At 42.3% G+C, this 16,423-nt stretch overlaps 1 protein-coding gene and 1 long non-coding RNA gene across 2 annotated transcripts; both read left to right on the top strand.

Annotated features, from left to right (window-relative positions):
• Positions 1-680: 680 nt before the first annotated feature.
• On the top strand, positions 681-10,437 carry LOC119349924 (protein ROOT HAIR DEFECTIVE 3-like). The gene is made up of 11 exons (XM_037618016.1): positions 681-815; positions 1,346-1,487; positions 1,580-1,643; positions 1,755-1,860; positions 3,114-3,184; positions 3,278-3,341; positions 3,448-3,513; positions 3,581-3,628; positions 3,717-3,779; positions 3,871-3,927; positions 10,258-10,437. Exons 3-11 carry the CDS (start codon positions 1,627-1,629, stop codon positions 10,435-10,437), a joined length of 672 nt encoding a protein of 223 aa, XP_037473913.1. The 5' UTR covers positions 681-815; positions 1,346-1,487; positions 1,580-1,626.
• A 401-nt stretch (positions 10,438-10,838) lies between these two features.
• Positions 10,839-13,703, top strand: LOC119298765. Its single transcript, XR_005145973.1, has 3 exons — positions 10,839-10,907; positions 10,992-11,083; positions 13,385-13,703. It is a non-coding gene; the product is annotated as an uncharacterized LOC119298765 (long non-coding RNA).
• Positions 13,704-16,423: the final 2,720 nt, after the last annotated feature.

Here is a 16,423-nt window from a genome sequence, read left to right as displayed (position 1 = left end):
AAATCAATCCAACATCTTTGTCTCAAATGCCCACTAGCCAACCTACTTGGCACACATTGCATGTAGCCTTTAATGTCAATCGTGCTAGTAGCATTGCTACATTATTTGGGACATGGCTAAATGAGATAGAACCTTACATAGGGACGCATATTCGAGTCGGAGTGGGTGCGTTACTTTGGGCTATATGAAACTGTCGGAATGACATCATTTTGAACAGACAAAACTCAACAAACGTTTTGCAGGTCATCTACGCAGCAACTGGTTGGATCCGTAAGTCGTCGTTAGTCAGCTGTGCGGAACTGAATCAGCAGATGGCTTATGGGTGCAACCGTCGAGATACGGTAGCACGTGATACATAAAACCGGTTTAGATAGCGGTACAACAATGGGATAGGTGTATAGTTATCTAGTCATACTTTTGCTGGTTGTGACAATGTTTCTTTTTTCAACTTATTGTGAGATCTTGTATCGAACATTCGAACTACATACATGATGCGTATTTTGGTTAATATAATATGGCCGCATGTATTATTTTGATGTAGAAGTCCAGGGTAATCCTTCTCTTTTTCAAAAAAAAAAGCAAAAGAAGGAGCTGGATCTGTGGTCCAGCCATGCAAAACTAGAGACCACGCGCAAGACTAAAGACCCAGCTGGAGGCTGCAGCAAGTGGCAGGAAGCCAGCACGAAGTTGCATGCATGTAGTCAGGCATCAATATGGCTAAGACAACGCTGTGGTTTAGCTAGCACTGCCCTTGTGCTATCACCTCTGCGAGTCCATTTCTTGTGTGGTTAGCCCCAGCGCGCGCCTTCTCCAAGGTCTGTATCTCTTCCCGTCCCTGGTTGGTCTGATCGAGGATCCCCAGATTGCTATCTTGCTTTCGCGCTGGGTTACAATGTAGATTTATCCCTTGTTCATCTTCCCTCGCGTTTTATCCCGAGTTGCTGCCAGATCGTTGGAAAAAAAAGTTAATTGGAAAATACCACTTTTCGTTGATTAGTTTTTCTATCAAGGATGCTAATAATTAAGGGAATCGCGATTATGCACTTGTTTGTTTGGATCGCCTGATTTTCATGATCTCTATCGACCATTTCATGAAACTGATTAACAATTTACCATGCATATCGTTTGCATGAAATTGTACATACGCTGCACTACAATGATAACTAAAAACAGTATCATCTAAAAAAAGTTAATCATCAAAAAACAAGCTCTAAATATTTCGTAATGCATCAATTATTAGAGTTTTTAATCTAAAAAATATTAAAACTGCAGTTTGTGTTCTTTTTTACCCTAGTTTGTTCTTATTTAGATAATTGTGCTGACCGCCTGACCATGCACGTTGCAGCAATGGAGGACCACTGTTTCGCAACACAGATAATTGGTTGGGACGGTGTTTTGGATATTTGGAAATTGGGCGAATTCACCAAGCATGTTAAACTGAACGACCCATACTCTGTTGTATCAATAATGGGGGGGGCAAAGTAGTGGTACTTACCTTTCCATCCTTGTTTAAGATACATTTTTTTTACTTGTTACATCATTGGTCATCAGTTCGGTCTCCACCAATTACTTTTTGCAGGAAAGAGTACACTTCTCAATCATCTATTCGGAACCAATTTTCAGGAGATGGATATTGAACAAAGGTATGCTATCACCGTTTATACATGCATATTTTGTGCATTTTCTACATATGTAGTTTCATGGCTTTGGTGCAACCGATTGTTCTGCTATGAGCTAATTCTTGGAATTTTTAGGTCACAAACTACCAAAGGTGTATGGTTGGCGAAGGCCAAAAATACTGGGCCATGCACTCTTGTAATGGATTTGGAAGGAACTGCTGGAATGGAGAGAGCTGATCGGGTACTTAAAATAAGAACTCTTCCATTCATATTAGATTTTTTTTTCTAGGATACGCATAAGCATGCGTATAGTCAATTAAGAGAGAAGTGGGAAAGAGCCTTCCCAGATGATATTACAAAGTGCACGACAGTGCAAACACGAGTCATGCTCGCTAGCTCTACCCCACCGAACCAGAACTAATCGGTCCTCGCCGATCGTCGGTGCCCAATCTATCCGGCCCCAAGCTGCGAGGACAGCCTGCCACACCACTCGCGAGAACACGCATTGGATCAAGATGTGCTCCATGGATTCCTCACCCTGGTCACAAAGAGGATAAGTGGCCTGGTGTGGTAATCCTCTCCGAGCCAGCCGGTCCGAAGTTCAGCACCTATTCTGAATCGCTATCTAAGCGAAAAAGTTGCACCGGTGACGGGCCTTCCACTTCCAAAAAAACTTGGCCGCCGGGTCATGTTCGTGACCCACAAAGTTGCTGGCATACGCCGATCACACCAGGAAAGTCCGGGATGGTTCCCAACCCCATCTCACTCAGTCGAAGTGGGAAGCTTTCGCTTGACTCTTCCCGTAAAAAAGTATACTCACACGGGCGACCGATGCTCCTTCCTGTTCCAGACCTCCTGCTAGGGTGCTCCGCCATGGCCAGGCGTGGCAGGCGGGAGCGGCAGGGCATCAATGATATAGCCGAGACGAGGAGGGGGGCGCACGTCCGTGGACGTTGGGTCCGGGGTAGAGGTGGGGCTCATGTCAGCGGAGGAGGAACCTGAGAGTTGGACGCAGGTGGCCATGCGCACCAAGCAAGGGGACGCATGCACATCAGAGCGACCCGCGACTGAGAAGTGGCTGCTTGAGCCGGAGTGGCTACCGGCGCAGTGCGCAGGAGAGTACGTTCGGTTGGCTGGTCGTGTGTACGCTCCATTCAGATTAGATTGGAAGTTGTAGTATCATAGAGCACACATGCTTAGATTTCCTTTATACGCATGGGCTAGTGTACATTTCCTTTATAACTGGCCAGGCATCTCGAATGGTATACTCTTTGGCCAGGCATCTCGACCCCTCCAACAAACTCCAATTCAGAGTATTCCTAACTTGGAGTGGAATGATAGGTTCAGCTTATAAAGGCAGACTAATATTGTGCTCACAAGCTGAAATGTGCACCTTTTGATTGCTCGTGACATCGTGGCTTGTCATGAGAATTTGTGTTATGGCACCTTTTCTTCTCCTTGTTGTTCTCAACTAATTCATCTATGATATTTCAGGATGACACGGCATTTCAGAATCAAACTGCATTATTTGCTTTGGCTGTTTCAGATGTTGTGTTGATCAATATGTAGGTCCTATTTTTCTAATTTATGGAAGCTAAAACATGGAATTTCCTAAGTTGGACACTCCATTTGAGTGATTAGTTTCGTTTCTTCCATAGGTCGTGTAAAGATATTGGGAGAGAACAAGGTGGGAGCAGGCCTCTTTTGAAAACCATTTTCCAGGTTAGCTTGTTACTACTGTAGCGTGGCGTTACTGTACGTCAGTCTTATTCTTCATGGTGTGGGAGACATGATTGTGTTCTCTTATTTGTTCCTTCTATCTCTGTAGGTCCTCATGAAGTTATTCGACCCTCGCAAGAGAACCATGTTATTTGTTCTTCGCGACAAAACAAAGGTGATGGCTTGCTTTTTCAAAACCCAATTTTGTACAGTGATATATTCATTCTTTTTTTTTGAAACAGACAACTTTCGAAAACCTTGTATCCCCTTTACGCAAAGATATCCTGAAGGTACACCATTACATTATATCATGTTTCTGGTTTGCCGCTGACATCTGACTGTCTTTGAAGAAGCTAACGTACTTTTTGTTTATTCCAGATATGGGAAGAAGTCCCTAAACCCCAGGCCCAAAGATCTAGTCTGATTAACGATTTTTTCAACGTAAAATACAAAACCTAATTATTTTTTCTGGATATTTTTTTGCATTGTCGCTAGATTCACTTAGTAATATGTGTACTTTTTCCACATACAGTTAGAATTTGTGGCCCTCGCAAATTACGAGGAAAATGAGGATTTATTCAAACAGCAGGTTGGTGTTAATTTCTTTTATTGAAACATAATATATACTTTTGCGGATTAAACAGAATATATTGACAAAGTAGAAAGACTAGACATCGCTCCATTCATTCATACAACCTATAATTTTGGTCAGTGTGCCTCGTAATATTTCTATGTTGGGTTTTTATAATATTATCTAGTTATTCTAAAATATTGAAATTTCATTATGCACTTTCGGTAATTGACTTGGTATTTTTGAGACATTATATGGTTTCATACTATTTGTCTAAAACGCAAAATACATTATTTCCCTGAAATCATGTTAGGCCTCCAATCTAGCCAACTGACGCATCTTTTCATGCTGGGCTTGAAACCATTAACATTTCATTCCGCTTTATTTTTTTTTCATACTTGGGATTTTCCCTCACTTAAAGCCGACATAGTATATTATTCTACAGACTAGCTCACAACTGCTCTTAATTGAGCCAAAAAATTCTGATAACGAAATATTTAAGGCTCTTTTTCAAGTAATCTTTGTAATATGGTCCCACAGGAGAAAGATAGCTGGACTTTTCTTTTCTTGTATATTAACACGGGAATTTCTAGAGAGTCCTTGATCTAGTACAACTTTAGTGCAATGTTGTACTCAATCGAAGACACTTACTTTGAGATGGAGGGAGTAGTAGAAGGATATTTATATAAGCCTAAAAGCCCTAGCGCACAACCACACAACAATGGGAATCAGTGACCATCCCATATCCCTGGAAAGCATACCATACGACCTAAATCCTTAGCCTTGATCTGCCTTTTTTTCTGCGAGAAACTTCCAATCTATTCATCTTCAATCTTCGCAGTACAAAGAACAACAGAGGTAATAAAAATTACAGCCATGTTCAAAGTTGCTCTCATTCCCAAGCTTCCACAACATCCAAGAAGATAGAAAGACCATTGAAGTTGACCCTTGCACAACTCTTTCGATATGCTTGCAATAGAAACTAGCCATCAATCGGCTAGATGTTCCCAGGATTTGTTGGCCGGAAGGGAACTTGATCGACGACAACATGGTGGCATTGAACGCAGGATGGCTGACGAGGATGGTCATGGTGCACCAGCCAGTTGGTGGTCCAACATCAATCAAGGCCACAGAGCGGCAAGAAAATCTTGACCTCACACAACGTCGGTGCAATATATTTTCATACTGCAACCCACTCGGTACTCCTAGCATGCACGCACACCTTGCCACCACGGAGGAGCTCCTGGCATGACTTATGGGACAATGGTGGCGAGGATTCATGCTACGATGCCTGATCCCCTATGGGATATCAAAATCCTGGCTAGATGTAGATAAATCAGGGACATGGGCAGTTGAACATGCTCTTCCTAGAGAAGTCTTTCATCGCATGTATCCGAGCCTGCATAGAGAATGGTAGGAGCCACACATGTGGTGTTGTCGCGTCTTTGCCAGATTTGGCCTCCTTGAGATGCCTGTCTTCCGATCGACCTGGAAGGTTCCAGATCTAGAGTAGCATTTTCAAATGCCAATCTGGATGAGACAGTTTGTGTCTCTCCCCCCACTTTTAGGCTGGCGTTGAATCACTTGGCCAAGCCTTGCCCTCGCCAAGCTCATGTGCCCATGGCACATACCCTATAATTCACAAAACTATTAGTGCAACACACAATCATGTCTAGGGAGTGTAGTTGGTGGGGCTTGAACATGCAACTAAATCACCTGTGAAACTACTGCTATAGTTGCTAGTGAGCCTCCGTGCGACTATATGGCCACCGCCATTGAATGCTCTTCAAGTCCCGCTAAATGATCAAAAAATCAGCAAGAACATAGATAAATCCTCTTTCCCGACTTCAAAAGTGTCCACTATAGCTATGGAGAGAATACGTTGTGAAATCATATTTCCTGTATTTTGAAACATGGGCTTGATTATACTTGGTGGATCTTGGTGCTGCAGCAAGACTTGGTCATGAAAGTAAGTGGTGCATTTTCCATTTTGAGATTGAATCTGCATTGCGTTGTTAGATTTTATGTGGTGCATCTCCACTCTTTTGGACTTGTTATGCCACCCACTGCTCGGATTATTGCACCATGTGTTTCCATCCGTATGTCATCTTCCCGGTAATCTTTCTCTATGCGACTGTTGCATTTTTGGGTTCGTTAAGAGGCATGGAGGCTAGAGAAATCTGATCCCACTTTTGGTGCAGCCTATGGTGTTGTATGCCACCTTTCTAGCATTGTCTTGCCTCATGTCCTCCACGGCATGGTTATGGAAAGGGAGAAATGCGTAGCTAGCTCAATCCGACATGAGAGTGGGGACATGTGTATGTCATAATCCTACTTCACAATGCTATCTTGTTTCTTTTCCTGACCGAAAACTCCTATACACGCCTCATCAACATAATCCAAATATTTTTGATCTTTCTGTTGCTACGTTGCCTCTGTTGTCATCAACTCATTAATGTGTCGAGCGCTTCATTTACACTCCACCAAGGTGTATGACATCCCTTGGGCAATGATCACCCTTTCGATGTTCCAATTGTGTATTACTTTCATGAATGCTTCATGACCGAAAGTCTCCACATCTCCGTCTACTCTACCCTAAGCAATGACAACCTTTCTACTGTGTGTTGGATGGCACATGGCTAGTGACGATGATGCAGGTTTTTGATGACGACTACTTACGGTTCCCCAACCGGTGGTCTTGGCATTGTTTTTTGATAGCCTTGGTGTTTCACCACTTCTCTATTTGCTTGTGGTTACGCCATAACCTTTACCACAATAGAAAATACACTTTTAGCTTATGTCTAGGATGTTCAAATTTACATTGCATTTGTCATCATGTACTGGGGTTTTATTATTTTGCAGTATGCTTGCGTGGCGGCTTTCAGGTCGGGTAGCTCCCTTCTGTGGATTTCTCAAAAAAAATCTCGATGAATCACCTGGGAACACCAAGCAAGTCTTCACGCATGATGCATGACAATGTCATTCTATATGTGGAAGCATTTTACAAGCAACACTTCAAAAATGAGTTCATTGCTTCTTATTTAAAGAGTTAACTTTGTACTCTCTTTGAGTGTCCCGACTTAACTGAACTCTGACTTCCCTTCGAGCATCAACAACCAGAGTCCTTATATCCCCGAAAACCCAGGTGGACAGCCCGTTCATTGCCTGTATAGGAGAGCGAAGGTAAAAAAGTCACCCAGCTGGATTCCCCACTTTGTCCAGGCAGTCCACTAATCCTCAGACGCAGCCCATACATGTGAACTATATTGGGAAGTCCAGGCATGCCCGTGCAGCTCGCCATGTAGGATGCGACCCACCGTGGACCACCTTTTCTCATTCTTCATTCTTTTTCACCTCTCCCCCTCTTCAGGTCCACCAATCACATGCATGTGAATGGACAATACGAGGAGTATGGTTGTTTTGCAAGGAAAATGGGGGGTGTCAAATTTGTTTTAGTTTCATAAGCCAAAGGTTCATCATAAATCAGCGTGAGAGCCTATCTTAATAGAAATGACAGACTGCTCATATCTACAAAGAATTTCCTTCTTTTCCAGAAGCTCATCAAAAAGAAACCTCAAAGTTAAGCATGCTTGGCTTGGAACAATTTGAGGGTGAGTGACAGTGTGGGAAGTTGGTCCCGGATCAATGTGAGTGAGGACAAAGTGCGCAGGGCCAACCTAGATCCTGCCACACATAACAGGAACCGGTGGTTGTGACCAGGGCATTACGGTCACATAGATTCATCTCTCCAGCATAATAAAAACAAACTCTAGGAATAACTGAAATTGTTCCATGGACCATCCATTACTCTCATCATTTTTCTTCTGAAAATAGCAACCAGAAATAGTGAGGGTAGAGTGAACTGTGGCCAGACCATCCATTACTCTTACCATTTGCTCCGGTATATAATTTAATGAATTACACTACTAATACTTGGTCACCTCACCTGGTATTCTTGAGAGATTTCATAGAAACGAGCTTAACTTCAAGGTAATATCCCATCAATCAATTGACAATGCCAACAAAAAAATTAATCAATGCCACAACAACAAAACATTAGTAGGCTTAGTAACTTAAAAGAAGGGACCTGAAGTTATTTAATAAATCTACTTATTTAATTTACTTCCGAAGTAGCATTTGGTTAACTGCATTTAGGTTTTTATTCTAACTCTTTATTTTCAATTCCCCTTCTAAAGTTAACTTGGTAAACTCTTTTATTTGCTTAACATAATTCCACATACTAGATGTCTCTTTTATATTAGGATTTTCCAAACAATTTATAACAGGTTATTCTAATTTATGAGCTGATAGTTAGGTAAACTATAAAATCAATTTGGAATTCATTTTGGCTTGAAGTAAATCAATAATTTCCTTATAACTCTGAACATTTTAAATAGTTCCCTTAGACTAAAAAAAAATTCTCATTTACATTATTACATTGACTTGCATTTAGAGAAATTTACTACTTCCCCCATTCCCTTATACGAGGCCACGAACTCATATTACAGATAACAATGTAAAATTTAATGACTGCTTTGCAGGCAACTTTTCTTTTCAATAACCGGGATCATTAACACGTACATGCACGCAGGATAGGAATGAGAGAAAAGTAACTAAGTTTCGTTATGACTACATGCATGCAAGTATTAAACAAGTTGCTAGTACAAGGACACATTATAATTTTTTACCTCGATTACTCTTGGTGGCCTTAAAACACGCAAAATGTATTTTCATAGTGTCCAAAGGAATGGAGGGAGTAATCTACCAGTGAGCTACTAAGCCATGAAGTAAAAATGCGGTCTTCTTGGATTGTTTAAGCAGCATACCAACTTATTTGGTAAGAATTTAGTGAATTAATTAATTCATAATTCTCATGGTTCGAAGAAAAATAAAACACCCTATCATCTTTTTAACCTTTAAGTGCTTTGATAATATTATAAAAGGATTTTGAGTATTTAGTTATCGACCATTGAGTTGTATTAGTGTATTAAATACATTCTCAAGTTTTTTGGAACCAAATTTTCTTCATTGCACTTTGTAAAATTTGAATGCTATGCTTTTAAAATATGTTAGTTATTTTTAAGCACGGAACCATAAGTGGGATGAGCAGTGTGGTCCGCCTCAGTGGTGGCTTGCAACCGCTCTTCCTTGCACCCAGAACAAACTCGAGCTGGTTTTGGGCAAGCTAAAGAGGGCTGTTCAGAACTGCAGCTTTTGACAGTGTAGGACTAGAAGAGTTTGACTGGACACTGGTGCACATGTGAAAACATGCGTCTGGGATAGAGGGTTGATGCGAAGGACATGGAGTCCGGGCACCTCACTGACCGGACTGTAAGTAAGGGTCAACTCTTTGTGTAGACCCTCAAGCAGGATCACAGGTGTCTCACTTTCAAGAATGCCCTATCCTAAGTTGTTATCTGTAGTATCACCTTCATCCTCAATGATCATGTGCTTCTTTTCGCACAAAACTACTTGACCTGATCATGGCAGCGCTGTGAGTGACGATTGTGCCATGGATCCTCACCTAAAGCCAGAAATTGCTATATGAAACATATGTTTCTAGTGTGTCCTTCCCTTGTTTGTGTATCTGCACTCTTTTGTGTGTTAGATCCTTTCCTAAAGTCAACAGTTCCTCAACCAAATTAAACTATTGGAGCTAGTGCGAGGGTAAAGTTTGTAGAGGACTCGTGGTATGTTAGGCATCTCCTACAGCTCTCCACATCTGTTCTCCCTATCTTCTAGATCTAAATAGCTGGCCCCACTATCTATTTCTCTTAACATGCGAGCATGACACCTCATCAAGCAACATGCATTAGAAAAGGCCCACCTCAACATTTAATGAGTCATAAGAAAAGGTTCACCTCAACATGCAAACATGCATGAGATATTTAATATTTATGTTATAAAAATGTGATAATCAACACAATAAATCATATTTATTTTTAGCTTTAGCTCTTATATTATTTCTCTAGATATTCATATTCCATGAACTAAAAAATCATTGAAATATATTTGATAATGTTCCCGCAACAACTTGCGGGGCATCATCTTGTTTGTGCAAATGGGAGCTTCCCCAAACAGATGGGGAGACCAAAATAGATGGTTGTAAAATGCTATACATTTTCTATCATAATTATTCTTCTCCTTTTTTCCCATACTAAAACACTATATATTTGCTACCATAATTCAAACGTTGATACTGCAATGCATATAATTTAAAAACAATTCATATTCAAATTGTAAAATACCATTGTTTGAATTTAGATAACAAACATTCATTGTTACCTGGTTTGTGATTGTTTCTGATCTTCCTCAAGTTATGTCTAACAGTAAATTGAACTTGTAAAGGTTTCCGATTTAAGAGGTAGGATTCACAAATCAATTGGTCATCATGGACCTTCTGGAAATCTTCCGGCTTCAGGTTTTTCTTTCGGTACACACAATATTTGGACGCTCATTAAGGAGGACAAGGACCTTGATCTACCTAATCAAAAGGCGAGCATCCGCCTACAAAAAATTTTAGTTTGAGCTATAACGTATATACTTAGTTTATTTAAAACTAATATATTTTACTACTGAAGTATTTTAACGGGGTGGCAGTAGAAACTTCGGTTTCGAGATACCACTGTACATTGAAGTATTCGAAAATTTCATACCTGTTTCACTGCTACTGTTTTTAGCGAAGTGATTGCTATTTTTTTTGCACAATAATTTGTTTTCCTCTTTCTCTATATTTTAAAAATAGGATCGTACATTTTTATATGACTGAAGAAAAACTGAAGTATTAGGTATACTGAAGTATTGAAAGTGTCATAATCTGGTTAGATAAATACCACAAAGTATTAAGTACTCAGAAAATACTTCACTATTACTTGGCTACAAAACAAGGCTTTATGTGTATTGACATATCTTCTATGTATAAAATTCAGGTTATGGTGGCTACGGTGTGCTGCGATCAAATCCGAAGTGAGAAAGTTGCTAGTTTTAGAGCTGACGAGGTGACTATGGTACCTATAATGCAAGATATAATTTGGTAGGTTCATGCACTAACCAACTAATACTATATGTATTTATATATGAAGGAATGGAAACATTGCAAGGACGCTGTTCAAAATGACTACGTTCCAGGGTTTGGGAAGAAAATCAATGGACTTCTTCATAGATGTTTATCAGAGTGAGTTTATTGATCCTTGTGTGGTCAGAGCTATTCCTTTGAAGTGGTTGTGGTATACCCAACGTTCAGAAAACGTGCCCGGATTGGTCACCGCCATTTACCAGTTGGGTGGATCCATACGTCAAGTCAGTTTATTCTATAGTATTTTCCATTTAGGACAACTAGTCATCAAACCCTTGCATCTGCACGGGCTCTCTAGGGAGTAGATATCATATTCATGGAATACGATTCACTCTCAAGATGTCTTGATGGTGAGGTAGACACGCAAGACTCTAATCTCTTGCTGATGATCCTCAAGCTTCCAGTCCTATTAAGGCATAATATAAAGAGTGCTCATTCAATGAGAATTCCCCGTATAAGTATTTTGGAAATCTAGGCATGCCGGAAATATCTGTCTTCTGGGGTCCTTAACGTTCTGACTAAGAAAAACAGATAGTAAACCAAAGAGACTAAATATTGTTTGACTTGTCCCAAACGTTCGTCCATAGAGATAATAAAGACCCCAAAGAAGATAGTAGCCTGGTCGAAGGGTGGTCTTCTGAATTCAAAAGGAGGTTTCTTAGAAGATAGATGTATGCCAACCTATACTGCTCTCGCAAAAAGATTCTTTCTTACTACTCCTCTCATATTAATTGTCGCGCACTTAGTACAACTTTAGTACAAAGTTGTATTAAGTGAGTGATAATTAATATGTATCGAAGGAAGTATTTATATTTTATGTGTGATAATTATACTTTTGCTGATATATAAATTCTTTACATTAGTATATCCGGGCAGTGAGACACAATCTTGTTTTTGGTTGTACTGGCATGTTATGTTTAATAGATTTCTTACCGAGATATTGGTACTGCATACAAATATAATCTTCTTAAATTTGTAGACATGTATGGATTGAGTTTATAGTACCATGGAAAGTTTATACATGAGCATACTATGTTTCTTGATTAATTATTCTTACTTTTTTGTTAAAATCAAAATTTTAATAGCTGACTGTATCGGTGCTGTCGCGATTTTGTTATGGTCCTTCTAAACGGTTTTATTGTACAATTTTGCAATTTTGGAAGCATAGGGCGCCATTTAGCAAGGACATAGTGACCATTTAGGTTATTTTAAGGTTGTCGTTATTTGGCATAGTGCAATATTTAATTTATTAATTACATACTTCACATTATAGCGATATATTGCTAAATATATTTCACATCAAGTATGAACCACACAGTCTGTCATACAAAATCAACTGATTATTTGGTGCACCGATAGAAGTTAGAAATGTTTCATCTAGTGTAGACATTAGTATGTATTACGATTAGTTTACAACTATTTTTTCGGAACTAATTTGCTCATTTTTTGAGCAAACACGAATGAAGTGAATCGTGCCTATAGACCTACATGTGCTTTACGATGTAGCTTGGTGAAGTATGCGCATTTATGCATTGGTAGTTGTGTATGTAGTGATTTATTTCTAAAAAAAATTGCAATGACATGCCAGTACATAGAAATAGGAAATGACGCATATTTTTTTGCATGGCAAAATGACGCAGATTGATTACTGGTGATGGCTACGTTATGCATGCCCTGACGTATTATCCTTTGGGAGACTTAACTTTACACGTGTATGCATAGGAGTATTATATATGGACTCTATGGTTAATCATGCATGGAATAGACCACGTCCTATTTTCCTTTTTCTTATTAAAGAAGAATTATTTTTTTCTAGGAAACAGCGAGAGTCCCAAGGGAGTAAGAATCCTACTCCCGCATGTGGTAGTATGAGACATTATGCCTTATGTTTCATCGGACGGCTACGGATACATGTTTCATCGGACGGCTATGGATATATTATATATTAATCAAACGGCCAAAATTCTTTAATTCTAAGGATTAACGTGATGCCTCATATGGTGCGACCAATTAGTAAATACTCCCCCCTTCCAAAATAGATGAACTAACTTTGTACTAACTGTGTACTAAAGTTAGTACAAAGTTCGGTCTTCTATTTTGGAACGGAGGGAGTATGAGATTATTGCCAAGTATGTCCAAGTTAAACATGTAGGTAAAATTATTGAAACCTGACAAATTATTACCAGTGCCACCAACGGATGGCTTTCTGGTTTCTAAACTTGTCCGCTCCTTCTGCTTCAAACAATAATAGTAAGAATTATGTGCCAAGCTGGGTAGAATTGCAAATGGAGAAATAATCCATGTGTTGTTTCACATACATGAATTGTTGGCATATATGTTCTGTGAACATCCTCAAAAAATATCATGCCTTTGCTGATTTAGTTTCTCTTTAAATTGAAGGTATGATAAGGAGACTATTTATTATGATGAAGGCATCAAAACATCGAAAAGACAGCAACTAGAGTCTGAAATTTTGCAGGTTCCTACATATTTTTGAGCTTTTATGTTGCATTTTTAGATTACAGGCACTCGGCCAAGCTTTCTCATGATTGAAACCCAACGAAAAGGTATGGATACAAGCAATGCGGAGAGGAATAACAGCAATGGTGCCTAAGCTTGCCATGTATGCTCACTTTAGTGCGTGAACTTGAAAAATACGCACAACTGGTTCTAAAACTTGACATGAACGTGCAAATGCAGTGTTAATCCCATTTGTAGACGCAAAGTGTGCTGCCATGGCACCGTGTTTGGCTGACATGGCATAGGGGTCTACTTGTAGAGATAAAAAATAATTTTAGTTGAATACCATGTCTGTATGACTACTGGGTCCCGCGCTGTCACTGCATAATGATAATTGGTTCGAAGCAAAATAGTGGACAGCACGTGTCGAACCTCTGACCTTATTCATGTGCACGACATGTGCAAGCTACTCTGCTAGATAGGTCCAACAGAAAAATCATGGCTCCTTAATATTAATTTACTGTAAGGTAAACGCTTGCGCTACATAAATGCATTATAGTCAGTCAGGTATTAATAGTAATACAAAAATGATAAATCATCTATTAAACATCTATAAATTATAAATCACAGTAATACAAAAAAAAGTTCAACTATTCACGTGGTATTAATAGTTATGAATCTTATCAAAAATAAATAAATAACTTCATAAATGTTCAAGTAATTTTAAAAATATTAATGTATTATTCTAAAAACATTCACAAAATGAGAATAATATATATTAATTATAAATATCTTTGTATAATATAAAATAATACAAACGTCTGTAAAAAATTACCGTTCCTGAATATTATTTTCATTATTCAAACATTGGACTAATTATACGCACATTTTTGTAATTGATAAGTAGCCTCCCCCTACCCTTCCCTCCCGCGACGCTCCTGCGAGCGCCGGGGGGGAACCCTAGCCGCCGATCCCCTCGCTCCCACCTTCCCCCCTCCTCCCCCGCCGCCGCCGGCTGGCGCTGTCGGGCAAAGCCCGATTGGTGCGGTGGCGGCGGGGCCCCTTCTTCTCCTCTTCTCGCACAGGACGGCGGCTCCTGGTGGCGGCGCGGGGCTGCCGCGGGGCCCTATAGCGTGGCGGCGGGCGTGTGGTGCGGCGTCCGGAGGCGGTGCGGCGGCGTCGAGCGCCTGGCAAAATGCAGCGGCTGCGGTGTTCCATTTCGGGAGGTGGCGCGCGAGCGAGGCTCGACCCAGATCCGATCGATCTGGTGCAGGGGCTTGCGGTCGGCGGCGCCGGCGGTGGTTGACGGAGGTGGCGTGCTCCGTGGGCGCTGGTCCTTGCGGCGGCTGGTGCGGGTGTGCTCAGCGGCTGCCCGGGGGGTGCGGCTGTTCCTTCGGGCGCCCTTGGGTGGCGAGCGCGGGCTGGGTCCGTTGGCTGGCACGGGATCCGGCATCCAGGGGCCTGAGGTGTTGCTGTGCTTCCTTCCCACGGGCGGCGCAGGCTGAGGCGGCAAGGGCATGCCGGCGGTGCACGGGGGCTGACGCGCTCGACGACGGCGTCATGGTGGCGGTGGTGGTGTTGCGTGTCGGCTGGATTTCGCCTTTTTCGGTTGGCGGCGCGGGTTTGCGGCCCCGGCCCGGCGTGGCTTCGGTCCCGGCTGTGGGTGACGGCGGCGAGGTGGCTTCGCCGTGCCGGTTCCACAACAACTCGGCGGGTCGATCGGCTAGGGCGGCGCCTGGCTTTCCGGCGTCGTCTTGTCTGTAGGCGGCCCGTTTCGACCTTCGGCCCTCTCCTCGTCGGCTGCTTGCTACCTTCGTCGAAGATTCGGCCCTCCCTCGACTACGGTCCATCGCTCGTCTCGCGCTCGGCAGCAGGACCGAGCTCGTCTTGCGCCTGGCAGCAGGACCGACCTCGCCTCGCGCCTGGCAGCAGGATCATGCCCGTCTCGTGCCCGGCAACAGGACCGTGCTCGTCTCGTGTCCAGCAGCAGGACGGATCGATGGAGGCTAATTTTGGCCGGCCTTTGGGTTTCGGCGTTGGGGGCAGCCCAGGGGTGCGAAAGGCGGTTCCTTTCCGCTCGTATCTTTGGTTGGGGTAGCGGTGGGTCTCGAGTGAGGTGGTGTCTGGGTCTTGGATGCCAGGGCGGCGACACTGGTGGTGGCTCCACGGTGCTCTTAGGCAGAGCCTGTGGTTAGGTGCTGCCCGGTGGCCATTGTTGTGTGGGCGGCGTGGTCAATGGGATCTGGTGTCCGGTGGTGGTGAGTGTTGGCCGGGGTGAAAACCTGAACTATCTTCGGACGGACTGGCGGCGGCGAAGCTCGCTCCCTTCTTGAAGGCATCATCACGGCTCTCATTGCCCGTCGTGTTGCTCCAGGGGAAACTCTGATCCTCGGGTCGGGCGGTGACGGCGCTCTGGTGTTGTAACCTTCTTGAAGGCGCCGCCTTGGAGCACACGGTTCGTCATATGCGGCTTCTTCTCTTCGCGTTGGCATGTCCACGGTTGAGGACTCTAGGGGTAGTGTTGCTGCGCTCAGCGCCTATGTATCCAGCCTTGGGTGTGTGCGTGTGTTGGGGTGGCGTGCGTTTGTATCTGAGTTGTGGTCGGTCATTGCTTTATATATAAAGCAGGGCGAAAGCCTTTTTCAGTAATTGATAAGTATGTTGTTTAATAAAATGTTTGTATATGTTGTTTAATAATATATATATATATATATATATATATATATATATATATATATATATATATATATATATATATATTACTAGGGCTGGACTATTCTGTTACTAGTAACAAAATATTATTTTGTTACCTCTCGGCCCAATAAGGGTGTGACGCGCAGGCCACAACAGAAACTCCCCGACCCGACCCCAACCTAACCAGCCTCCTACCGCCGGAGGTAGCCGTCGCAGGCGAACGAGCGACGGCTGCAGCCGGAGCGAGGGAGCCCGCGACGCCGTGACGGGTCGCTCCTCCGATCC

This window comes from Triticum dicoccoides, chromosome 1B (genome assembly GCF_002162155.2).
Source record: "Triticum dicoccoides isolate Atlit2015 ecotype Zavitan chromosome 1B, WEW_v2.0, whole genome shotgun sequence".
NCBI classification, from domain to species: domain Eukaryota; kingdom Viridiplantae; phylum Streptophyta; class Magnoliopsida; order Poales; family Poaceae; genus Triticum; species Triticum dicoccoides.
The sequence above is the reverse complement of the archived record's forward strand: the minus strand, read 5'-3'. Positions and strand labels throughout refer to the sequence as shown.